Genomic DNA, 26,144 nt, shown 5'->3' on the forward strand with positions numbered 1-26,144 from the left:
GTGGGCAACAGTTGGCTCTTCTGTGTAGAAGAACTGTCATGCAGCCCTTTCACGTGTGAGAGAGAAAGGGGTGTTCAAAGATGGTGGTACCGTCTCTCTAAACTGTCAACTTAAGATATGGCCCTTCCACTGGGTGTCCTGTGGCTGCAACTGAAGTCAAACACAGATGAGAGATAATGGGAACTGCAGATGCTGGAGATTCCAAGATAATAAAATGTGAGGCTGGATGAACACAGCAGGCCAAGCAGCATCTCAGGAGCACAAAAGCTGACGTTTCGGGCCTAGACCCTTCATCAGAGAGGGGGATGGGGAGAGGGAACTGGAATAAATAGGGAGAGAGGGGGAGGCGGACCGAAGATGGAGAGTAAAGAAGATAGGTGGAGAGAGTGTAGGTGGGGAGGTAGGGAGGGGATAGGTCAGTCCAGGGAAGACGGACAGGTCAAGGAGGTGGGATGAGGTTAGTAGGTAGCTGGGGGTGCGGCTTGGGGTGGGAGGAAGGGATGGGTGAGAGGAAGAACCGGTTAGGGAGGCAGAGACAGGTTGGACTGGTTTTGGGATGCAGTGGGTGGGGGGGAAGAGCTGGGCTGGTTGTGTGGTGCAGTGGGGGGAGGGGATGAACTGGGCTGGTTTAGGGATGCGGTGGGGGAAGGGGAGATTTTGAAACTGGTGAAGTCCACATTGATACCATATGGCTGCAGGGTTCCCAGGCGGCATATGAGTTGCTGTTCCTGCAACCTTCGGGTGGCATCATTGTGGCAGTGCAGGAGGCCCATGATGGACATGTCATCAAGAGAATGGGAGGGGGAGTGGAAATGGTTTGCGACTGGGAGGTGCAGTTGTTTGTTGCGAACTGAGCGGAGGTGTTCTGCAAAGCGGTCCCCAAGCCTCCGCTTGGTTTCCCCAATGTAGAGGAAGCCGCACCGGGTACAGTGGATGCAGTATACCACATTGGCAGATGTGCAGGTGAACCTCTGCTTAATGTGGAATGTCATCTTGGGGCCTGGGATGGGGGTGAGGGAGGTGGTGTGGGGACAAGTGTAGCATTTCCTGCGGTTGCAGGGGAAGGTGCCGGGTGTGGTGGGGTTGGAGGGCAGTGTGGAGCGAACAAGGGAATCACGGAGAGAGTGGTCTCTCCGGAAAGCAGACAGGGGAGGGGATGGAAAAATGTCTTGGGCGGTGGGGTCGGATTGTAAATGGTGGAAGTGTCCGAGGATAATGCGTTGTATCCGGAGGTTGGTAGGGTGGTGTGTGAGAACGAGGGGGATCCTCTTGGGGCGGTTGTGGCGGGGGCGGGGTGTGAGGGATGTGTCGCGGGAAATGCAGGAGACGCGGTCAAGGGCGTTCTCGATCACCGTGGGGGGAAAGTTGCGGTCCTTAAAGAACTTGGACATCTGGGATGTGCGGGAGTGGAATGTCTTATCGTGGGAGCAGATGCGGCGGAGGCGGAGGAATTGGGAATAGGGGATGGAATTTTTGCAGGAGGGTGGGTGGGAGGAGGTGTATTCTAGCTAGCTGTGGGAGTCGGTGGGCTTGAAATGGACATCAGTTACAAGCTGGTTGTCTGAGATGGAGACTGAGAGGTCCAGGAAGGTGAGGGATGTGCTGGAGATGGCCCAGGTGAACTGAAGGTTGGGGTGGAAGGTGTCGGTGAAGTGGATGAACTGTTCGAGCTCCTCTGGGGAGCAAGAGGCGGCGCCGATACAGTCATCAATGTACCGGAGGAAGAGGTGGGGTTTGGGGCCTGTGTAGGTGCGGAAGAGGGACTGTTCCACGTAACCTACAAAGAGGCAGGCATAGCTGGGGCCCATGCGGGTGCCCATGGCCACCCCCTTAGTCTTTCCCACAGCTACCTAGAATACACCTCCTCCCACCCACCCTCCTGCAAAAATTCCATCCCCTATTCCCAATTCCTCCGCCTCCGCCGCATCTGCTCCCACAATAAGACATTCCACTCCCGCACATCCCAGATGTCCAAGTTCTTTAAGGACCGCAACTTTCCACCCACGGTGATCGAGAACGCCCTTGACCGCGTCTCCCGCATCTCCCGCGACACATCCCTCACACCCCGCCCCCGCCACAACCGCCCCAAGAGGATCCCCCTCGTTCTCACACACCACCCTACCAACCTCCGGATACAACGCATTATCCTCCGACACTTCCGCCATTTACAATCCGACCCCACCACCCAAGACATTTTTCCATCCCCTCCCCTGTCTGCTTTCCGGAGAGACCACTCTCTCCGTGACTCCCTTGTTCGCTCCACACTGCCCTCCAACCCCACCACACCCGGCACCTTCCCCTGCAACCGCAGGAAATGCTACACTTGTCCCCACACCTCCTCCCTCACCCCCATCCCAGGCCCCAAGATGACATTCCACATTAAGCAGAGGTTCACCTGCACATCTGCCAATGTGGTATACTGCATCCACTGTACCCGGTGCGGCTTCCTCTACATTGGGGAAACCAAGCGGAGGCTTGGGGACCGCTTTGCAGAACACCTCCGCTCAGTTCGCAACAAACAACTGCACCTCCCAGTCGCAAACCATTTCCACTCCCCCTCCCATTCTCTTGATGACATGTCCATCATGGGCCTCCTGCACTGCCACAATGATGCCACCCGAAGGTTGCAGGAACAGCAACTCATATTCCGCCTGGGAACCCTGCAGCCATATGGTATCAATGTGCACTTCACCAGTTTCAAAATCTCCCCTTCCCCTACTGCATCCCTAAACCAGCCCAGTTCATCCCCTCCCCCCACTGCACCACACAACCAGCCCAGCTCTTCCCCCCCAACCCACTGCATCCCAAAACCAGTCCAACCTGTCTCTGCCTCCCTAACCGGTTCTTCCTCTCACCCATCCCTTCCTCCCACCCCAAGCCGCACCCCCAGCTACCTACTAACCTCATCCCACCTCCTTGACCTGTCCGTCTTCCCTGGACTGACCTATCCCCTCCCTACCTCCCCACCTACACTCTCTCCACCTATCTTCTTTACTCTCCATCTTCGGTCCGCCTCCCCCTCTCTCCCTATTTATTCCAGTTCCCTCCCCCCATCCCCCTCTCTGATGAAGGGTCTAGGCCCGAAACGTCAGCTTTTGTGCTCCTGAGATGCTGCTTGGCCTGCTGTGTTCATCCAGCCTCACATTTTATTATCAAACACAGATGAGTTGACATTCTAAGTCTGACTGGCACACTGGCCCTGACCCCTACTCCTCCAGGAAGGTATATTGTTTCAAGCCATCCAGGATCATGGAAGCCATTTGTACAATAGGCCTTAATAGGTTTTTCTCAAGTTCGTTGGAGAATTCAGGAGGCCAGGCAAGAGCAGCACCGGGGGATATCTAAAGATGAGGTGTCAACCTGGGGTGAAGCTACCAAACAGGATTACTCGCATACCAAACTGCACATGAAACAAGTGATAAACAGATCTAAGCAATCCTGCAACCACAGATCAGGCCTAAATCTGCAGTCTTCCCACATCTAGTCATGAATGGTGATGGACTATTAAAGAACTCACTGGAGGGAGCAGCTTTTCTTAAATGATGAGACAGCCCAGTACATCAGTGAAAAAGATAAGTTTGAAGCATTCACAGCAATCTTCAGTGAGGAGTGCAGAGTGGATGATCCACCCAGCTACCTCCAGAGGTCCCCAATATCACAGAAGCCAGTCTTCAGCCAATCCAATTCATTTCATGTGATAGCAAGAAATAGTTGGAGGCACTGGGCACTGCAAAGGCTATGGGGCCCTGATAACAATCCAGTATTGGGACTGAAGACTTGTGCTTCTAGTGAAACTATTGCAGTACAACTGCAACATTGGTATCTACCCAACAATACAGAAATTTGACGAGGAATGCCCTGTACATGAAAAGCAGAACAAACTCAACCCTACAAATTACCACCCCATCAATTGATCTTGATAATTAGTAAAGTGATGGAAGGTGTCATCAATAGTGCCATTAAGCAGCTCCGGCTCACTGACGCCCAGTTTGGGTTCTGCCAGGGCCACTCAGCTCCTCACTGCATTACAGCTTTGATTCAAACACAGACAAAAGAGCTGAATTCCAGAGGTGAAATGAGAGTATTGGGGGAAGAGTCTCCACTATTTAGTGTCACACCTGGCACATGGAAAGATGACTGCGGTTGTTGGAAGTCAGCCATCATAGCTCTAGGACATCATCGTCATTATATATCATAGAATCCCTACAGGTGAAAACAAGCCCTTCGTCTCAACAAGTTGACACCGACCCTCAGAAGATCCCACCCTGACCCAGCCCCCTGTAACCCAGCTAATCTACACACCCCTGAACACCATGGGCAACTTAGCACCTAAAGGCTAAGCACTATGGGCACCTACCCTACACATCTTGGGACTGTGGGCGGAAACTGGAGAATCCGGAGGAAACCCACGCAGACACAGGGAGAATGTGCAAACTCCACACAGACAGTCACCCGAGGGTGGAATTGAACCCAGGTCCCTGGCGCTGTGCTAACCACTGAGCTACCGTGCTACCCCTGCAGGAGGACAGTGGACACCTCCGCGGGAATTCCTCAGGGTATTGCCTTTGGCCCAACCATTGTCAGTTGCTTCATCAATGACCTTCCCTCCATAATAAGGTCAGAAGTGGGGATGTTCGCTGATGATTGTACAAAATGTTCGCACCATTCATAACTCCTCAGATACTGAAGCAGTCCACGTCCAAATACAACAAGATATGGACTGTATTCAGGCTTGGGCTGACAGGTGCCAATTAACACTCATGTCAGACAAATGCCAGGCTACAATCATCTCCTATAACAGACAATCTAACCACTGCCCCTTGGCATTCAATGGTGTTATCGTTATTGAATCCCCCCCACTTCAACATTCTGGGGTTTACCATGGACCAGAAACTGAACTCACCATATAAATATGGTGATGACTACAAGATCAGAGGCTAGAAATATTGAAGCAAGTAACTTACCTCCTGACTTCCCAAAGCCTGTCCACCAACGACAAGGCACAAGTCAGGAGTGTGATGGAATACTCCCCACTTGCCTGGATGGTTGCAGCTCCAACAGCACTCAAGAAGCTGGACAACACCCAAGACAAAGCATCCCAGTTGATCAGTACCACATCTATTAACATCCACTCACTCCACCACCAACACTCAGCAGCCGCCGTGATTACTATCTAAAAGATGCATTGCAGAAATTCACATCGAGTCCTTTGACAGTACCTTCCAAACTCACAGCCATTTCCATCTAGAAGGACAAAGGCAGCTGATATATAGGAACAACACCACCTGCAAGTTTTTCTCCAAACCATTCACCATCCTGATTTGGAAATATATTGTCATTCCTTCATTGCTGTTGGGTTAAGATCCAGAAATAACTCCCTGACATCATTATGAGTCTATCTAAAGTATACGGACTGCAGCAGTTCAAGAAGACAGCTCACCATTTTCTCAAGGGCAACTGGAGACAGACAATAAATGCTGGACCAGCCGGGGATGCCCACAGCCGATGACTGAATAAAAAAAATTGAAGGCCTATTCAATGCAAATAGGTTATGGTGCCACATCTCCCCCACTCCAATTCCACCTCGAGGATAATAGCCTCGGTGTGGGATAGGAGCCATGAAAATGGCATACCAGCTAACACACAAATATATGCACCTGTTGTACTAAGGTCTAAAACATGTTTTCACTAATTTTTTGTTAGACAAGTAAATACTTTCAAAACAAAATAGGCAATTCTAAGCATCAAATTATACACAGAAAATAACGGAAACATATTACAGATTCAACAGTAACTGAATGCTTGCTTTTAGAGCAGCATTGTCTGAAACTGTTACTTAGCTTTCGTTTCTTCAGATGCCATCATGTACTTGTAGGCTTTTGTGATTGACATTTCAGTTTTTAGTATTTGTGCTTTTCTTTCTCTCCAAGTTTGCTTCAAAAAGTACTTGACATGGACTCAAGGGAGAATATGACAATGTGTCATTGTTACAATTGTGTTTGGCCCTTACAAACATTGGAAGTTTGGAAGCATGGACTTCGCATACAGCAACATAGCAAACTATGGCACTTTTTATAACTATTTTGTGTCTATTAGAATAGTTACCTGAAATTCTTTGCAGCATTAATGAAGTAAGTTAACAGTATATTGTTAACACCTATTGAATTTTTTAAAAACTAAGATGTGTTTTTGGACTTCTATGTAATGATCTGCCAGACATTATTTATTAGAACCTCACTGCAATCAGTGGACATTCCCTTACTGTACGAAAAACCATTGAAAAGAAATTCCATGCTTCCCATTTCATAAAAAATATACTTTAAAGCAACTCAGTGGGATCTCATTCATTAACTTCCTGCTATGGGGGAGCGGAGACCTTGTTAATGTGGAGTTCTAATTAAAATCTTCTTAGTGAGATTAAGTTATAAAGAAGCTTTTTCCAATAGCGTTCTCCAAACTGACCTCCATTTTACAAGTGCAAATACTTCAGCAAAACCTTGTTAAAGTGAGTTGCTTTTAAAATTGCTTTAATCACAATTCTGCTGGTTACGATGCTACAAAAGAGTTATGCCCTCTTTGTACTGGGGTCTATCCACTCAAAATAAAAGAAATAAAAATCAAGAAACGCAGAAGTAAATTTGAGACCTTACGGTAAAATTGTCTAAACAGAGCACAGAAACAGAGTATGTTTATTGTAGTTCTTTCAATTTTAATGTTTGTGCTAGCGAGTTTTGAGAAGATTTGTTTGTTGTGTACATAGTCTCTCAGCAAACTATCTTCATAAAGTCAGAATAACAAGTCAAGCATGAATGAGCTGATAATGCAGTGTGGGATGAAGCAACATTAAAACTAAGAGCTGGCCTGCCACATATTTGTGAAAAATTGCTTTGGGCACTCAGTTCTTGTGAAGTTTTAATATCTCAGGTTTTTCATAATACTTTCCCTCACCAGTACATTTACCAAGATTTTTCTCCCTGACCCCCCAAAAAAGATATACCGAGGGAGTAACTTGTGCATAGTACATGTATTTTACAAAAACATATGTCAAATTACTGGAGCAGGCAGTGTGACCAAACATGACCTGTGTGGCCCATGCTGCATTCTTCAATGATGTCAATTGAAATGAGGTGCAGTACTATGTGAATGAATTTCTCTCCATTGGTTTTGAATTTTGAGGGGTAGTTCTCCTGAGATCCTGTTCTAACTTTCATGTATGATCAGCACAATGCCATTGAGAAGGTAAATTGGCCACTTGCAGCTTGTTGTTGCCCATTTGCTGGTACTAATGTTACACCAAAAGATCAGGATAATTTGAGTTATTTATTTAAACTGCTTTCTACCTGATTTAATTTTCTATTCACATTTATTCGGGCCAGTCATGCAGCTTATGGAAAAATAATGGTACGTTGACTGACATAATATGTAAAGCAATATGTACTTAAGCCATATGACGAACAATGGCAAAATTGAGGAAGTAGATCTCCACTAAGTCCTTCTGATAGGGCACAGCAGCTAATGTCCATTGGTTTAGGACAATGGTATCAGTTAGGATGGAATTTAACACCCTCCCAGAGTTGGGCGCACAAATGAGGGTGGGTGAGGGTGAGTGTGTTAGGGATCTAGCTGCTCTGCCATCTTATTTCAAAGTTCAGTGGGTGGGCTTCTCATGTGGAGGCAAGTTAAAGAACTTTAAGAGGCTCACAGCTGGTATTCACCCAGCAAAGGGCAAGAGAATCCATCATCCAGGAAGATCCCTTGTTCATGCTTAACCTACTCAAGGGACCCAACCTCAGGAAAGGGTAAACGTTCACAGGAAGTCACTCCCTCATTTGTCAGCAATCCCGATCCTGCCCATACTCACTTCCACCTGAGGATTTATTGGCAATCTATCATAGGCCCCATAATACTATAGGCAATGGTTGCTGGCACTGTCGATACTGCAGAGCTGCTGAATTCATTTCCATCCTTTTTTATGCACTCATGGGACATGAGAGTCACTGAATGTCAAGGGGTGGTGGTTAGATTGTCCCTTATTAAAGGTAGTCATTGTCTGGCATTTGAGAAGCATGAATATTATTTATGACTTGTCAGCCCAAGACTGGACATTGTCCAGATCTTGTTGCTTTTGAGTATGGACTGCTTCAGTATCTGAGGAGTTGCAAATGGTGCTGGACATTGTGCAATCATTGGTGAACATCCCGATTTCTCCCTTAATGATGCAGGAAGCTCATTGAAGAAGCAGCTTAAGATGTTTGGGCCTTGTGCAATACCGAGGAACTCCTGCAGAGGTGTCCTGGAGCTGAGATGACCGACCAACAACTTTAAGCATTTTGCTAGGTGGTAGATATGACTCCACGTATTGGGGGCAAAATACTGGCTTGGATTGAAAGTTGGCTGGCTGGTAGGAAGCAAAGAGTAATGATAAACGGGTTCCTTTCAGAATGGCAGGTGGTGACCAGTGGGATACCACAAGGTTCGGTGCTGGGACCGCAGCTGTTTACAATATACATCAATGATATAGACGAAGGCATTAAAAGTAATATTAGCAAATTTGCTGATGACACAAAGTTGGGTGGCAGTGTGAAATGTGAGGAGGATGTTATGAGAATACAGGGTGCCTTGGACGGGCTAGGCGAGTGGACGGATACATGGCAGTTACAGTTTAATGTGGATAAATGTGAGGTTATCCACTTTGGTGGCAAGAACAGGAAGGCAGATTACTATCTCAATGGAGTTAAGTTAGGTAAAGGGGAAGTACAACGAGATCTAGGTGTTCTTGTACATCAGTCAATGAAAGCAAGCATGCAGGTACAGCAGGCAGTGAAGAAAGCTAATGGCATGCTGGCTTTCATAACAAGAGGAATTGAGTATAGGAGCAAAGAGGTCCTTCTGCAGCTGTACAGCGTCCTGGTGAGACCGCACCGGGAGTATTGTGTGCAGTTTTGGTCTACATATTTGAGGAAGGACATTGTTGCTATTGAGGGAGTGCAGCGTAAATTCACAAGGTTAATTCCCAGAATGGCAGGACTATCATATGTTGAAAGATTGGAGCGACTGAGCTTGTATACACCTGAGTTTAGGAGGATGAGAGGGGATCCGATTGAGACGTGTAAGATTATTAAGGGATTGGACACTCTAGAGACAGGAAGCATGTTTCTGCTGATGGGTGAGTCCAGAACCAGAGGACACAGTTGAAAAATAAGGGGTAGGCCATTTAGAACAGAGTTGAGGAAAAACTTCTTCACCCAGAGAGTGGTGGATATATGAAATGCTCTGCCCCAGAAGGCAGTGGAGGCCAAGCCTCTGGATACTTTCAAAAAAGAGATTCTTACAGATAGTGGAATCAAGGGTTATGGGGATAAGGCAGGAACAGGATACTGATTGTGGGTGATCAGCCAGGATCATAATTAATGGTGGTGCTGGCTCGAAGGGCCAAATGGCCTACTCCTGCACCTATTGTCTATTGTCTACTATTTATTGTCAACCAGCAAGGAGTTCACACCCTATTCCAATTTTGCTCGGGCTCTTTGATGCACACTCGATGGAATGCAGCCTTGGTGTCAAGGATTGTCACACTCCCCCACCCCCTGGAATTCAGCTCTTTTGTCCATGTTTGAACCAAAGCTGTATTGAGGTCAAGAACTGACTGGCCCTGGCAGAACCTAAACTGGCCCTAATCCAATGGGATGCCTGCTGCTGCCCAGCTAAGTCTCTGAATACCATGGAATCGCATTTGGCCTCCAGCAATGCAGATCTGTTGCTGGTTCTCCTACTATTGAATGGGATCCTGTCAGCCTCATGAAATCCTAATGCCTATGTGCTCGTACGTATGTTACTCCAGAATAGCTGATGAAAGAATCTGGCTCAAGAATGGTGCATTCACTGACAGACATTGTGTAAATATGTACATTCCAGGCTCACACAGGAAGGATGAGCACTTTAATGTGCACATAAATGGCCATTCCCTAAGATGCTATAGGCTTACATGAACCATCTCCTTACAAACAGGGGAGAAATTAGGAAGAAATTACATGAATTCGGAGCTTTGCCATTGCATTTATAGAACATAGAACATAACAGCACAGTACAGGCCCTTCGGCCCTCGATGTTGTGCCGACCTGTCATACCAATCTCAAGCCCATCTAACCTACACTATTCCATGTACGTCCATATGCTTGTCCAATAACGACTTAAATGTACCTAAAGTTGGCGAATCTACTACTGTTGCAGGCAAAGCGTTCCATTCCCTTACTACTCTCTGAGTAAAGAAACTACCTCTGACATCTGTCCTATATCTTTCACCCCTCAATTTAAAGCTATGCCCCCTCATGCTCGCCATCACCATCCTAGGAAAAAGGCTCTCCCTATCCACCGTATCTAACCCTCTGATTATACCACTTGTTTTCCTCAAATCCAGATGGTTAATTGTTCTTATTTTGATAGGACTGAGCTGTTTTCAAATATCAGAGGATCACATCAAAAAGTCTGTAGAAGACAACTGAAAAATGTACTGACTGACCATTATTAACGTTAGATGATATCCAAGCAGTCAAACTGTGAATGTCTATCTGAATAGGATACTCAGAAGTATTTGGCACTTTGTGTTTTAATGTTTGTGATTTCAAAGTCTTTCATTTCGGACTTGGCAATCAAGCAGCACAAAATAATAAGAATTATTAGTAACAGAATCTGATCATGAGATGCAAGGGTGAGTTCAAATTATGAGGATTCAGGAAAATTGAAAGTGGTGATAAGTAATTTATATTCAACTCACTTTTTCTTTCCTCTTGCTGGGGTGAGAAGCATATCTTGCTGGTGTTTTCCATTCCTGTATCATTGACAAACCTGGAGCATTTGAGGACTTCTGGCCACCCAGCCTCCACTTGTTTCAACAATGGCTCACAGCCTTCCTTTGCAGCCTCACAGAATGACATGCACGGCAGAATTACTGCTCTATGAAACAAATGACATGTTTCACATGAATAGATGGAGATATTTCTGAGCAATTACCTTGCAATTAAAGTTTAGACAGCAAGACAACGGCAGCCTATCCACAGTAGATTTTAGAACTTGAGAAGACAGAAATACCTCAAAATACATACACAATTCAAAATAATTCACCTCAGTTCCTCAAAGGCTTGCAGGTAATGGTGGTTGATAGGAGAATATACAGATTTAGTCAATTATAGTGCAATACTGTACATGTGGGAGTCCAGATGCAAAGACCATCAGGAAAAAATAAAAAGATGATAGACTCCTTTAGCACACCACAAATGGATGTCTTCAGCTGGGAATAGTGACCCTGTTTAAAACCTACTGCTGCCCAAAGAGACAATGCAGTGCTGAAAGAAGCAAGCAACCCGGGTGAAAAGGGCAAAATGGCAGCAAGGGGCAAGGAATCTGACTTGGAATTCTACCAAATGAAAACATGGGGAGGTGAGGTGGGCTGTTTGTGATCTACTGAGCATGTCATTAACACCTTACAGAGCAAAGGGGTAACAGTAGTCAATGAGCTCCCCAACACTCAAAGCTCCTTGGGCCTGCAAGAAAAAAGTTTCTTCCATGATCCCTTTCAGTCTCTTTTTGTACAGACTGAAGAAAGCTGCAGCAGAAAAAATTTGCAGTCTTCATGTGTGAATCATAAAAAAGGTTAGCACCCAAGTTTAGCAGGTAATAGAGAAAGCAAATGGAATGGTGACTTTTACTTCAAAGGGAATGAAGTATAAAAAAGGGGAGGTCTTGTTTAAGTACATAAGGCATTGTTCAGACCACAGCTAGATGGCAGGTGAGCTATCTAGCTTTTGACTCTTAAATTATATGATTCAACTTGGCTCTCTAGGCCACTTCAAAAGGCCATTTCAGAGGGCAGTTAAGAGTTAATCACATTGCTGTGGGTCTGGAGTCACTTGCAAATCAGAAGACAGACTTCCTTCCCTAAAGGACCAATAATTGACAATGATCATTTTAGACTTTTAATTCCAGTTTACTTTGTACTTCAAGCTCCATCATCTACCTTTGGTGGATCTTCAGAGCATTGCCTTGATCTCTCCATTACTGGACCAGTAACAACACCATCACACGATCACACCTTCCTTACTATGTAATAAATGAGCCTGGGAGTTTTCATAGCTCCATAGTGCTGAGAAGAAATATTTGTATCTGTTATTATAGATCACAGACTTACTGTCTGTGTTGGTTTTCATGTGAGCTATTTGCGATTTTGTGCCTTAAGGGTTAAACGTCACTGCCTACCATGTTGCATGAGCATACCAGCTCAGCACACAAAATAAGCTGTGGGTCATAATGTATTTTACTTCTAAATGCAGGAACTATACTTGGTAAACAGAATCCACTTCCTGGGCAAGTTAGCAACTAGCTATGGGCGACATTTATGCAAAGGTGTTGTTGCAGAGATTTTGAGGAGGACTATCTGTGAAGTTCTAAGGTCCTTGGCAATTCTGCTCACAAGTCTATTTGACATAATCACAGGAGGGATAGAAATCTTGAGTGCATGTGTGCCCAAGTCCCTGGCCCATCAAACCTGAGCACCTTCCGGTGAGCAAAACATCTCCTTTAATTATATAATCAATTCAAGTTTCCATCTGGACCAAAGTATTTCAAGTGTAGTTATACTGTGGATAATTCTGTGTCCATGATGTTAGAAAGAACATGTTTGGGATTAACATGCATTCTTAGTCAAATTGTTCAGTACGATCTTATGGAGCTTGTTATTGTTATACATTTTTGACACACATTTGCTACAGCTTGGAAGGATGAGAGGGATCTGATTGAAATGTGTAATTGTCTAACAGGACTGGGCAGATTAAATGCAAGAACGATGTGTTCTTTGGTTGGGGCGTCTAGAACCAGGGGACAGAGTCTCAGGATACGGGATAGACCATTTAGGAGTGAGATATGGAATGTTTTTTCCACTCATTCAAAGAGTGGTGAACCGGTGAAATCTCTATCACAGAAGTGCGAGGAGAAGAGATAGATAATTTTTAGATTTTAAAGGCATCAAGGGTATAGCGAGAAAGCGGGCAATGGCATTGAGATAAAGGATCAGCCATGATCATATTGAATGTTGGAGCAGACTTGTAGGGCCAAATGGTTTACTCCTGCTCTTGGCTTCAATGTTTCTATGTTTCATTTATGAGCTACATATCAACCGCATTATTGCTTGAAATGATTCTCAATTCTACTCTAAGGTAGCGATCAGTTTTTCTAGGCAGCTTTCCATCATAGATTACAATGGCTGCGTTCAACCTTGTCTACTTTGTGCATCGGAGCCCCACTCTGGCACAGCAGTCTCTGCTACATTTGATCAGATGGGAATATTGGGATGAGGAGGTGAAGGAGTCAATAGTTTCTGTTTTCTCTGGGACTTCTTCTCAGCCAGTTGAGCTTTCTGTCCACTCACCTCTTTCATAAAAGTCCTCCAAACTGTCAGCCTCTGTTCAGGCCTGTCACCTCCAAGTGGTCAGTGTCAATGTTTAACATTTTTGCATTGTACTTGTAGGCATTGTCGACAAGATCTGGATGGCCAGCAGTTCATGGCCTATTGATCAGTTCACCATCCAAAAAGTCTTTGGATATACAGCTGTCATCTACCTAACAAAAGTGGCTGTATCGATGCAGATATTATTGGCTTAGCAATGAGTGTGCGCTAATGGAATTGGCAAGCAGCTAACAGCATTATGTTGCATCATGAGGCATCACTATATTAATATACAAACTAGGAGCAGGAGAAGGCTGCTAGTCTCCTCAAGCCTGGTCATCATTCAGTCTGATGTTCTTTGAATTCTTTGAAGATGTAACAAGTAGGTTAGAGCAGGGAAACCCGGTGGATGTTATCTATCTAGACTTCCAAAAGGCCTTTGATAAGGTGCCTCACGGGGGGCTGCTGAGTAAGGTGAGGGCCCATAGTGTTTGAGGTGAGCTACTGGCTTGGATTGAGGATTGGCTGTCTGACAGAAGGCAAAGGGTTGGGATAAAAGGCTCTCTTTCGGAATGGCAACCGGTGACAAGTGGTGTCCCTCAGGGTTCAGTGTTGGGGCCGCAGCTGCTCACTTTATATATTAATGATCTGGCTGAAGGGACTGAGGGCATTCTGGTGAAGTTTGCCGATGGTACGAAGTTAGGTGGACAGGCAGGTAGTACTGAGGAGGTGGGGAGGCTGCAGAAAGATTTAGACAGTTTAGGAGTGTGGTCCAGGAAATGGCTGATGAAATTCAATGTGAGCAAATGCGAGGTTTTGCACTTTGGAAAAAAGAATACAGGCATGGGCTATTTTCTAAACAGCAAGAAAATTCATAAAGTAGAAGTACAAAGGGATCTGGGAGTGTTGGTCCAGGATTCTCTCAAGGCTAGCTTGCAGGTAGAGTCCATGATTAAGAAAGCGAATGTAATGTTGGCATTTATCTCAAGAGGGTTGGAATATAAAAGCAGTGATGTGCTTCTGAGACTTGATAAAGCTCTAGTTAGGCCCCATTTAGAATACAAATGTCCAATTTTGGGTCCCACACCTCAGGAAGGGCATACTGGTGCTGGAGCGTGTCCAGCGGAGATTCACACGGATGGTCGCTGAAATGGTAGGTTTAACATACGATGAATGGCTGAGGATCCTGGGATCGTATTCATTAGCGTTTAGAAGGTTGAGGAGAGAACTAATAGAAACTTAGAAGATACTGCGTGGCTTAGAAAGGTGGGCACTAGGAAGTTGTTTCCGTTAGGCAGGGAGACTAGGACCCGTGGGCACAGCCTTAGAATTCGAGGGGGTAAATTTAAAATGGAAATGAGGAGACATTTCTTTAGCCAGAGAGTGGTGGGCCTGTGGAATTCACTGCCACGGAGCACAGTGGAGGCCGGGACGTTAAATGTCTTCAAGGCGGAGATTGATAAATTCTTGATCTCACAAGGAATCAAGGGCTATGGGGAGAGTGCAGGGAAGTGGAGTTGAAATGCCCGTCAGACATGATTAAATGGTAGAGTGGACTTGATGGGCCAAATAGCCTTACTTCAACTCCTATGTCTTATGGTCTTATGATGCCTGATCTGATTACTCCACATTCTCATCTACCCTCAATTCCACCCGTATGCATCAAAAATCAATCTACCTCTGCCGAAGAAATACGCAAGAACATATATTTCTACAGAAAAGGGAAAGCAATTGAGGTCATTTGAAATTACCTCAACATACTCTAAGACACAAATGTTTAAGCATCTCAATGTGTTCCCTTTTGAAGTTATCTAATCATGTACCCTTAAAAAAGTCTTCAAAAACACATACCAACGTCACAAATATGGTGCACAGCAATTAGCCATGGATCATTAAATACAAACCAATTTGTTAAATGTAAAATACTTCTAATTCCTGCAATTTCACTTCAACTATGTTGATGTAGTTCTTGTGGGGTTATCGACGTTAGTGTGCATGCAGCTTAAGCCAAGCGATTAAAATAGTTTTAAGCTGTTAAAAATGTGTGCTGCAGGTAGCAGAACTAATTTTAATGCTACCATGGCTGGGATGGGGTGCAAGGTTAACATGCTGACACAACAAAAACAGCTGCTGGGGGAGAAATATCCTTATTGTATGGAAGTGGCCAGAAAAGTCATCCCTCGTTTTTGCTCTTTCTGTTTTAATCCATGTGTAACACAGGCATATTTTAAACTCAACACCGAATAAAACAAGCACCACTCATATACGTGGCCACTTCTTAAACACACAGGAAAAAATGAATCATCAAGTACACATCTTTAGAAGGTGAATTTTCAAAATACTTTAGGGATTGGTTTTTGTTTAACTCAGACAAAAAAAAAAGATAAAAGGTTTTCTTGACCAAACACATTCTCAGAGTTTTTTGATTTATTTCTATGTCTGAAGATCCAAAGTTATGAAACTGAGCCTCTTTGGCATAGTTTCAGCCTCCTCATACCCATAAGCCGGAGAGATTTTCAGACAATAGAAATGCCACATAGGAACATGGTAAGGCACTGAGTCTGAGGTGGAATTGCATAATTGAACAAACACATAGCTATCAAAATATTCCAGTGTGACATCCCTTGCACAATATAAATTCTCCACTACTTTTGAAATTCTTTTCCACACTATAATTCAAGCTTATTGTTCTACCATGCCTGACCAACATTGCATCTTTTGTACTGACGTGACAATGTTTAATTTTACCAATAAAATTATTTAGAAACGAAACAAAATACAATTTTAACACTGTGTTCTGTGTACACTTTACCATTCATGAAGATATTAAAGGTTGGCACTGATTCTAATCTGACCATAACCAATATAATTTATAAATAACCAATAAAGAGTCTACTTTACATAACACCATTACAGACATTAGGATGTGCCAAAGTAACTTACTGCAAATGGAGTATTTCAAGTGAAGTCATTATAACAATATAGAAAACGTGGCGGTCAATTTGCACGTAGCAAGGTACACAAACAGCAATGTGGCTATGACCAGGGAATCTAATTGTAGGTGTTGATTGATGGATAAATGTTGCCCGTAACAATCAGAGAGAACCCCTTTCCTATTTAAAATAGGCCATGGTGTGTTTTACGTCCAATAGAACTTGCCAAAGATGAGAGAGTGCATCTCACGAGAGTCAGGCAGTGACATCGCTAAAAAGACAGCAGGGGCATCTCATGTCTCACTAATAGAGATAATGGGAACTGCAGATGCTGGAGAATTCCAAGATAATAAAATGTGAGGCTGGATGAACACAGCAGGCCAAGCAGGATCTCAGGAGCACAAAAGCTGACGTTTCGGGCCTAGACCCTTCATCAGAGACCCTTCATCTCTGATGAAGGGTCTAGGCCCGAAACGTCAGCTTTTGTGCTCCTGAGATGCTGCTTGGCCTGCTGTGTTCATCCAGCCTCACATTTTATTATCATGTCTCACTAATTTGGTTTGAGTTTTTTGGAGAAGTAACGAAGAGGATCGATGAGGGCAGAGCAGTGGATGTGATCTGTACAGATTTCAGTAAGGTAGTCAACAAGATTCCTCATGGTAAACTGATTAGCAAGGTTAAATCACATGGAATACAGGGAGAATGAGCTTTTTGGATACAGAACTGGTTCAAAGGTAGAAGACAGGACGTGGTGGAGTAGAATTGCTTTTCAGACTGGAGGCCTGTGACCAGCAAAGTGCCACAAGGTTCAGTGTTGGATTCACGGCTTTGTGTCATCTATATAAATGATATGGATGTGAACATAGGAGGTATGGCTAGTAAGTTTGCAGATGACAATAAAATTGGAGGTGCAGTGGACAGCAAAGAAGGTTACTTCTGAGTACATTGGGATCTTGATCAGACGGGCTAAGGAGTGGCAGATGGTGTTTAGTTTAGGTAAATGTGAGGTGCTGCATTTTGGAAAGACAAATCAAGACAGAACTTATACATTTAATGGTAAGGTCTTGGGAAATGTGGCTGAACAAAGAGACCTTGAAGTGCAAGATAATAAAATGTGAGGCTGGATGAACACAGCAGGCCAAGCAGCATCTCAGGAGCACAAAAGCTGACGTTTCGGGCCTAGACCCTTCATCAGAGAGGGGGATGGGGGGAGGGAACTGGAATAAATAGGGAGAGAGGGGGAGGCGGACCGAAGATGGAGAGTAAAGAAGATAGGTGGAGAGGGTGTAGGTGGGGAGGTAGGGAGGGGATAGGTCAGTCCAGGGAAGACGGACAGGTCAAGGAGGTGGGATGAGGTTAGTAGGTAGCTGGGGGTGCGGCTTGGGGTGGGAGGAAGGGATGGGTGAGAGGAAGAACCGGTTAGGGAGGCAGAGACAGGTTGGACTGGTTTTGGGATGCAGTGGGTGGGGGGGAAGAGCTGGGCTGGTTGTGTGGTGCAGTGGGGGGAGGGGATGAACTGGGCTGGTTTAGGGATGCAGTGGGGGAAGGGGAGATTTTGAAACTGGTGAAGTCCACATTGATACCATATGGCTGCAGGGTTCCCAGGCGGAATATGAGTTGCTGTTCCTGCAACCTTCGGGTGGCATCATTGTGGCAGTGCAGGAGGCCCATGATGGACATGTCATCAAGAGAATGGGAGGGGGAGTGGAAATGGTTTGCGACTGGGAGGTGCAGTTGTTTGTTGCGAACTGAGCGGAGGTGTTCTGCAAAGCGGTCCCCAAGCCTCCGCTTGGTTTCCCCAATGTAGAGAAAGCCGCACCGGGTACAGTGGATGCAGTATACCACATTGGCAGATGTGCAGGTGAACCTCTGCTTAATGTGGAATGTCATCTTGGGGCCTGGGATGGGGGTGAGGGAGGAGGTGTGGGGACAAGTGTAGCATTCCACAACCCCATCCCAGGCCCCAAGATGACATTCCACACCCCATCCCAGGCCCCAAGATGACATTCCACACCCCATCCCAGGCCCCAAGATGACATTCCACACCCCATCCCAGGCCCCAAGATGACATTCCACATTAAGCAGAGGTTCACCTGCACATCTGCCAATGTGGTATACTGCATCCACTGTACCCGGTGCGGCTTTCTCTACATTGGGGAAACCAAGCGGAGGCTTGGGGACCGCTTTGCAGAACACCTCCGCTCAGTTCGCAACAAACAACTGCACCTCCCAGTCGCAAACCATTTCCACTCCCCCTCCCATTCTCTTGATGACATGTCCATCATGGGCCTCCTGCACTGCCACAATGATGCCACCCGAAGGTTGCAGGAACAGCAACTCATATTCCGCCTGGGAACCCTGCAGCCATATGGTATCAATGTGGACTTCACCAGTTTCAAAATCTCCCCTTCCCCCACTGCATCCCTAAACCAGCCCAGTTCATCCCCTCCCCCCACTGCACCACACAACCAGCCCAGCTCTTCCCCCCCACCCACTGCATCCCAAAACCAGTCCAACCTGTCTCTGCCTCCCTAACCGGTTCTTCCTCTCACCCATCCCTTCCTCCCACCCCAAGCCGCACCCCCAGCTACCTACTAACCTCATCCCACCTCCTTGACCTGTCCGTCTTCCCTGGACTGACCTATCCCCTCCCTACCTCCCCACCTACACCCTCTCCACCTATCTTCTTTACTCTCCATCTTCGGTCCGCCTCCCCCTCTCTCCCTATTTATTCCAGTTCCCTCCCCCCATCCCCCTCTCTGATGAAGGGTCTAGGCCCGAAACGTCAGCTTTTGTGCTCCTGAGATGCTGCTTGGCCTGCTGTGTTCATCCAGCCTCACATTTTATTATCTTGGAATCTCCAGCATCTGCAGTTCCCATTATCTCTGAGACCTTGAAGTGCAGTTTCATAGTTGTGGCTGTACAGGACATTGATTCAGCCACTTTTCGAATACTGTGTGCAACTCTGGTTTCTTTCCTATAGGAAGGATGCTGTGGAACTAGAAACGGTTCAGAAAAGATCTACGAGGATGTTGCCAGGGTTAGACAGTTTGAGCTATAGGAAGAGACTGAATAGACCGGGGCTATTTTCCCTGGAGCGTTGGAGGCTGAAGGATGACTTTATAGAGGTTTATAAAATCATGACGGGCATGGATAGAGTAAACAGGCAAGGTATTTTTTCTGGGGTAGGGAAGTCCAAAACTCCAAAATAGATTTCAATGAAAGGGGAAAGATAGAAGAGGGACATGAGGGATACCTTCTTCCTGCAAAGGGTGGTGCGTGAATGGAAAGAGCTGCCACAGGTGGTGGTGGGGGCTGGTATGATTATAACATTTAAAAGGCATCAGGATGGGTGTATGAATAGAAAGGACTTAAAGGGATTTGGGGCAAATTCTGGAAAATGGGGCTAGATTTATATGGGATATCTGGTAGGCATAGACGAGTTAAACCATAGGGTCTGTTTCCATGCTATATATCTCTACAACTAATAAAAAAAAAATCTCTCACTCCTTGTTGGTCAAGGGTATTACCATCACCATATACCCCACTTTTAACATTAATCAGAAACTAAACTAGACTAGCCAGATAGATGTTGTGGCTACAACAGCAGGTCAAAGGCTAGAAATCCTGAGGCAAATAATTCATCTCTGGTCTTCCAAATGTCTGTGCATCATCTACAACGAACATGTTGGGGGAAAAAAAATAGTCTCTCTGATCAACCCACTTCAATAACTTCATTAACCTTCAATATTCCCTCCTTTTACCAGTGACACTTAATAGAAGCAGTGTGTATTAGATACAAGATGCAATGCAGCAACATATCAAGGCTTCTTTGGCAGCACTTTTCTATCGCCCTTGCAGAAGCCACAGGCTTAGACAGGAGCAGTGGATGTACGGAAACATTACCATCCCATCCTGACTGGGCAATGAGGGATGAGCACTGGTAAGGGTGTAGCCGATAGCGAGTTGGTCTGTTAACAAGCAACGAGTATCAATTAGTGTCTTTCCGCTGCCGAGCAGGAATCTCACCAGGCTGCTTGGGAAAGGAGAACAAGATGAAGCAAGACAGGGGTGGCTGAACTTCTTGATTGATTATAACACACATCTCATCAAAGTCCATGCTGTTCAGAGCCTGGAGAGATTTTGCCTGAGACTCAGGACATCATACAGCAGCAGGGATAGTTTAGTGAGGCAAGCAGAAGTTATAATATGCCCCAAGTGGGCTAGTAGGGACATTAAGAGCCCCTTGTAAGTGCAATGTGGAAAATTAAGAACCTAAAGGTGGCCTTGTCTGGTCAAAAACAGAAATTTCTTAATTCCTTCTGTCATTATAAATATGGCAAATTATGAATTACTGCTAGGTATATTTAAAAAGTAATTTACTACATATCTGTTTACATTAGTGCATCGTATCCTTTTGCTATGAGTAACATCCCATTTAACATCTGGGTTGTTTTCCTAGAAATGTTTTCATGCAAGCGTCATTGACAGAATTTTCCATTTCACATGCCATTTCAATATTTCATGGCCTGGCAGGGGGCCAATGCAGTCCAATGCACATTTGTCAGGATAGGTTCACCTGCTACATTGTTCATTCCATGTACAGCCTTTACACAATGGGCCTGATTCAAGCTGACTGCTTCCCTAAATTTTTAAACTTTAACAGCAGCTAGATACTCTGGTTGCTCATTATACTCAAAGAAATGGACTTGACAAGGAACAGATCAAGAATACTCTATCATAGATCAAAAACATTCTCTCAAGGAAAAAAATAAGCAAAATGATATATCAAATATATATCATATATATCAGTTCCATATCAAATTTACCCCCTTGAAAAATAAATATGCGAACAACATCAAGAAAAACAAAAATTGGCGACACAGTTATTAGTTGTGAGTAGGGGTTTTGTTATAGCATAACTTTCTGCTGGCCATATGGTCCTGAGTGAAATAAATGGAGCAATATCAATGCAATTATGAATGAATACGTCAGCAAAGCAAATATACTCACAACGTAGCATAAAACTGGCAGATGATAAAACTGGCTAAAAATATGCAGAAACAGCACTGCTGTTCAGATCAATATGTCCAGTGTCTGTCGTAAGCAAAGGTTTACAAATCTCAATCCAATATATATCGATTTACCTTGTTAAATTAAGGAAGGCAGATATGATTAAAGTAAGTAAGAGGATAAAGAGTTTCCAGTTAAGAATGTAAGAAATAGGAACAGCAGTGGACTGAAGTGACCACCGTGCTTGCTTTGTCAATCAATGTGACAATCCTCTATCCCAATTCCATTTATGACACGCCTTAATTCTCTCTGATACGCTAAAAATGTATTCTTCTCAGCCTTAAATATATTCAATGAGGTAGCACCCATAACCCCCGGGGTAGAGAATTCAAAATATTCACTAACTACTCAGTGGCTCAGCGGTTAGCACTGCTGCCTCACAGCGCTAGGGAGCAGGGTTTGATTCCAGCCTTGGGTGACGGTATGTGTGGAGTTTGCACGTTCTCCCATTGTCTGCAGGGGTTTCTGCTGGGTGCTCCAGTTTCCTCACACAGTTTAAAGATGCGCATTTTGGAGGATTGGCCATGCTAAATTGCCTACCGCATCCAGGGATGTACAAGCTAGGTGCTTTGGCCATGGGAAATGTGAGGATGCAGGATAGCATAGAGGGATAGAATGCATTTTGGAGGGTTGGTGCAGACTCAATGGGCCAAATAGCCTGTTCTGCATTGTAGGGACTCTATGATATCGCTCATTGAAGAAATTTATCAACCCTGTCTTAAATGATCCTAAGATTGTGCTCCAATGTTCTACACGCTGCAGGCAGGGCAAACAATTTATTATCAATGCTGGCAAGTTCCTTAACAATAATTCAAAGGAAATCACTTCTCACTCTTCTAAACTCAAAAGGATATGGGCTTAAACTACTCACCCGATTATCACAGGCATAGCTCTGCTTAGAAACTAAATTAGTGACCCTTCATTACACTGTCTCCAATGCAAGTACATCGTGCTTTACGTATGGAGACAAAAATAATGTGCTAACAAAATTTGAAATTGCTGGAAAAGCTCAGCCTGTCTGGCAGCATCTGTGGAGAGAAATCAAAGTTAACGTTTCTGGTCGAGTGACACTTCGTCAGAATTGATGGTAGCTAGGAAAATGTCATTTTATAAACAGAATATAGGGTGGGGGGAAGGCTTAAAGAGTAAATGATAGGCAGGAATAGAGCCGAAACAGAGAGAAAAGCAATTAGATGAAGGAGTGGATAATGACCTGGCTAGGAGAGTGAATAGCTGTTAATGGGGACTGTTAGCGGCCAACAATAGGTGGTGTGTCATAGCAGACTATATGACAACAAGGTTTGTTTGTGCAGGTTAGAATAAGGACATGGGAGAGCTCAGGCCCTAAAGTTATTGAACTCAATATTGAGTCAAGAGGCTACAGGGTCCCAAGCAAAAAATGAGGTGTTGTTCTCCCAGCTTGCACCTTCACTGAAGAACTGCAGCAAGCCTGAGACAGAAATGTCAGCCAGGAAACAGGGTGGTGTGTTAAAGTTACAGGCAACTGGAAGTTCAGGGATTTTTTCTGGAAGCAGAATGTAGATGTGCTGTGAAGTGGTCACCCAATGTATGCTTCATTTCTGCAATGTAGAGGAAACAACACAGAGCAGCAAATGCTGTAGATTAGATTCGCTGCTTCACCAGGAAGATGTGTTTGGGCCCTTGGATACCAAATGAGGAGGAAAATGGGCAGGTGTTACACCTTCAGCATTTGCAGAAGAAGATGCTGTAGGGCTGGGGAGGGTTGGGAGTGTCGGAAGAGTGAACCCTGAGAGGGAATGGTCCCTGTGGAAGGTGCACAAGGGAGAGGAGAGGAATGTGTGTCTGGCGGTGGCATCTCGTGGAGGTGGCCCAAATGGTGGCTAATAATCCTCTGGATGTGGATGCTGACTGTTGTGGGAGGGAAGAGACGGTGTTGAGGCCAAAGTGCAGGTGATGGGTTGGCCCTGGCAGAGGCCCCTATCAACAACAGTGCTGGGAAATCCTCAATTGAGGAAGAAGTGGATATTTTGGATGCTCCCTTGTCAAAGTTGGCATCATTGGAACGAATGCGATCAAGTCAGAGGAACTAGGACAGTGGAATAAAGTCTTTACAGGAAGCAGGGTGTGAAGCTTTTCTGATGAAGGGTCTAGGCCCGAAACATCAGCTTTTGTGCTCCTAAGATGCTGCTTGGCCGACTGTGTTCATCCAGCTCCACACTTTGTTATGTGTGAGGATGTATAGTCCAGGTAGCTGTGGGAGACGGTGGGTTTGTAGTGAATATTGGTGGCAAGCCTATCCCCAGAAATGGAAACAGGGATGGCAAGGAAGGGAAGTGAGTACCAGAGAAGGTGAGGTGAGAGCGGGGTGGAAATTGGAAGCAAAATCGCTCAACCTTTCCAATCTGAGATGAGGGGGGGGCAGCACCTATCATATCATCAATACACAAGGGAAAGAATTGGAGGGTGAGAGCCAGAATAGGACTGGAACAAGAAATGTTCCACATACCCCACAAAGCGACAGGCATAACTGGGGCCCAAGCACGTACCCATGGCCAATGGGTGCGAAGAAAATGAGACGAATTAGAAGTTGTTCAAGATGAGGTCAAGCTCGGCCAGGCAGAGGAGGCTGGTGGTGGATGGAGATGGATCAGGCCTTTGTTCCAGAAGGAAGCAGAGAGCCCTGAGACCATTTTGGTGGGGCATGAAAGAGCAAAGGGTAAAGAGGAGGTAGCTAGAAACCACAAACTGGAAATTCTGAAACGAGTGTGAAGCGCAGGGACTGAACCAGGGGAGAAAAGTATGATTCAAGGTAGGAAGAGATTAGTTCTGTGTGGCAGAGACAGGCAGAAACAATGGGTCTACCAGTGCAGGGAAGGAGGTATAAGACCATGAGACCATAAGACATAGGGGTGGAAGTAAGACCATTCGACCCATTAAGTCCCCTCCGCCATTTAAATCATGGCTGATGGGCATTTCAACTCCACTTCCCTGCACTCTCCCCATGGCCAGTATGTCCTTCCTGAGGTGTCGGGCCCAAAATTGGACACAGTATTCTAAATGGGGCCTAACTAGAGCTTTATAAAGTCTAAGCACATCGCTGCTTTTATTTTCCAACCTTCTTGAGATAAACGACAACATTACATTCGCTTTCTTAATCATGGACTCTACCTGCAAGTTAACTTTTAGAGAATCCTGGACCAACACTCCCAAATCCCTTTGTACTTCTGCTTTGCGAATTTTCTCACCATTTAGAAAATAGTCCATGCGTATATTCTTTTTTCCAAAGTGCAAAACCTCACATTTACTCACATTGAATTTCATCAGCCATTTCCTGGACCACTCTCCTAAACTGTCTAAATCTTTCTGCAGCTTCCCCACCTCCTCAGTACTACCTACCTGTCCTCCTATCTTTGTATCATCGGCAAACTTCGCCAGAATGCCCCCAGTCCCTTCATCCAGATCATTAATGTACAAGGCGAACAGCTGCGGCCCCAACACTGAACCCTGCGGGACACCACTCGTCACCGGTTGCCATTCCGAAAAAGAGCCTTTTATCCCAACTCTCTGCCTTCTGTCAGACAGCCAATCCTCAATCCAAGCCAATAACTCACCTCGAACACCATGGGCCCTCACCTTGCTCAGCAGCCTCCCGTGAGGTACCGTATCAAAGGCCTTTAAGAAGTCTAGATAGATAACATCTACTGGGTTTCCATGGTCTAACTTACTTGTTACCTCTTCAAGCAAAGAAGACTATCAGCTTGCAGGCAGTGGGGTGTGATTGCCAGATGGAATGAGGTTGGTGACTATGGTTGACACAAAGGCTTGATGTTTCATGTGGGGTCACGGTCCAGGGGAGATGAGAGGAAGTATCTGAGAATTGGCACTCAGCCTCTGAAATTAAGAGGTCAGTCTGCCGGACTACAACAGCACCACCCTTATCAGCAGGCTTAATAACACAGTCAGGGTTGGATGTGAGAGCATGAAGCTCATCTCCAGGTAGGGTCTCACCAAAGTTACCCCATCTCCTCCACCTTCTGCCGAAGTGTAGCAGTACTTACTTATTCTTGTACTCTCGTCATCTTGCAGTAAAAGTCAACATGGATGCTTAGCCTCCGAATCGCTTGCTGCATGTTATATACTTGGCAAACCTCTAACTTGTGGATTGGTTTGTGCTGTGGGGTTCATCTAGATGTTAATAGGGAGATAGTAGCAGAGTAGGCATGTCAGTAGGTGAGTAATTCAGTGGTACAGGTTAATAATCTGGGAACATGAGTTCAAGTCCCACTGATTTAAGACAATTTAAAGATGAGGAGGAATTTCCTGAGGGTTGAGTGCCTTTGGAACTCCTTATCACAGTGAGCTTTTTGGGCAGTATCCTTGTATATTTAAGGCTGAGATAGATACATTCTTGATCAGTAGGGGAATGAAGGTTCATGGGAAAGGGCAAGAAAATGGATACAAGGAATGTCAGATCAAACATGATCCTACTGAATTGCAGAGCAGGCTAGAGGGGCTGAATGGTCTGCTCGTGTTCCCATTCCTTAGTTAAAAAAATCAGCATTGCTTGGTCTGGCTTGGGAGCCCCAATCTGGAGTGTCAGTCTCGGCACATTTGTCACAAATGAGGAGAGTGGGTTGAGAAGGATTCAGTGGCCTCTGTTTTCTCTGGGCTCTATTTTCTACCGAGCTTTGTGCTTCTGCTTGCTCTTCACATACCCT

The 26,144-nt window shown here is 45.3% G+C and overlaps 1 protein-coding gene across 5 annotated transcripts in view; it reads right to left on the reverse strand.

Moving 5' to 3' along the window:
• The window catches only part of corin (corin, serine peptidase), a 212,727-nt gene that overhangs the window by 117,450 nt on the left and 69,133 nt on the right, over nucleotides 1-26,144 (reverse strand). For all 5 annotated transcript variants that reach the window (XM_048544649.2, XM_048544631.2, XM_048544678.2 and 2 more), the window contains one exon: nucleotides 10,775-10,953. In XM_048544649.2, coding sequence (XP_048400606.1) covers nucleotides 10,775-10,953 — 179 coding nt within the window. The remainder of the gene's footprint in view (nucleotides 1-10,774; nucleotides 10,954-26,144) is intronic.

The sequence above is a fragment of the Stegostoma tigrinum genome, chromosome 1 (genome assembly GCF_030684315.1).
Source record: "Stegostoma tigrinum isolate sSteTig4 chromosome 1, sSteTig4.hap1, whole genome shotgun sequence".
Lineage (NCBI taxonomy): Eukaryota > Metazoa > Chordata > Chondrichthyes > Orectolobiformes > Stegostomatidae > Stegostoma > Stegostoma tigrinum.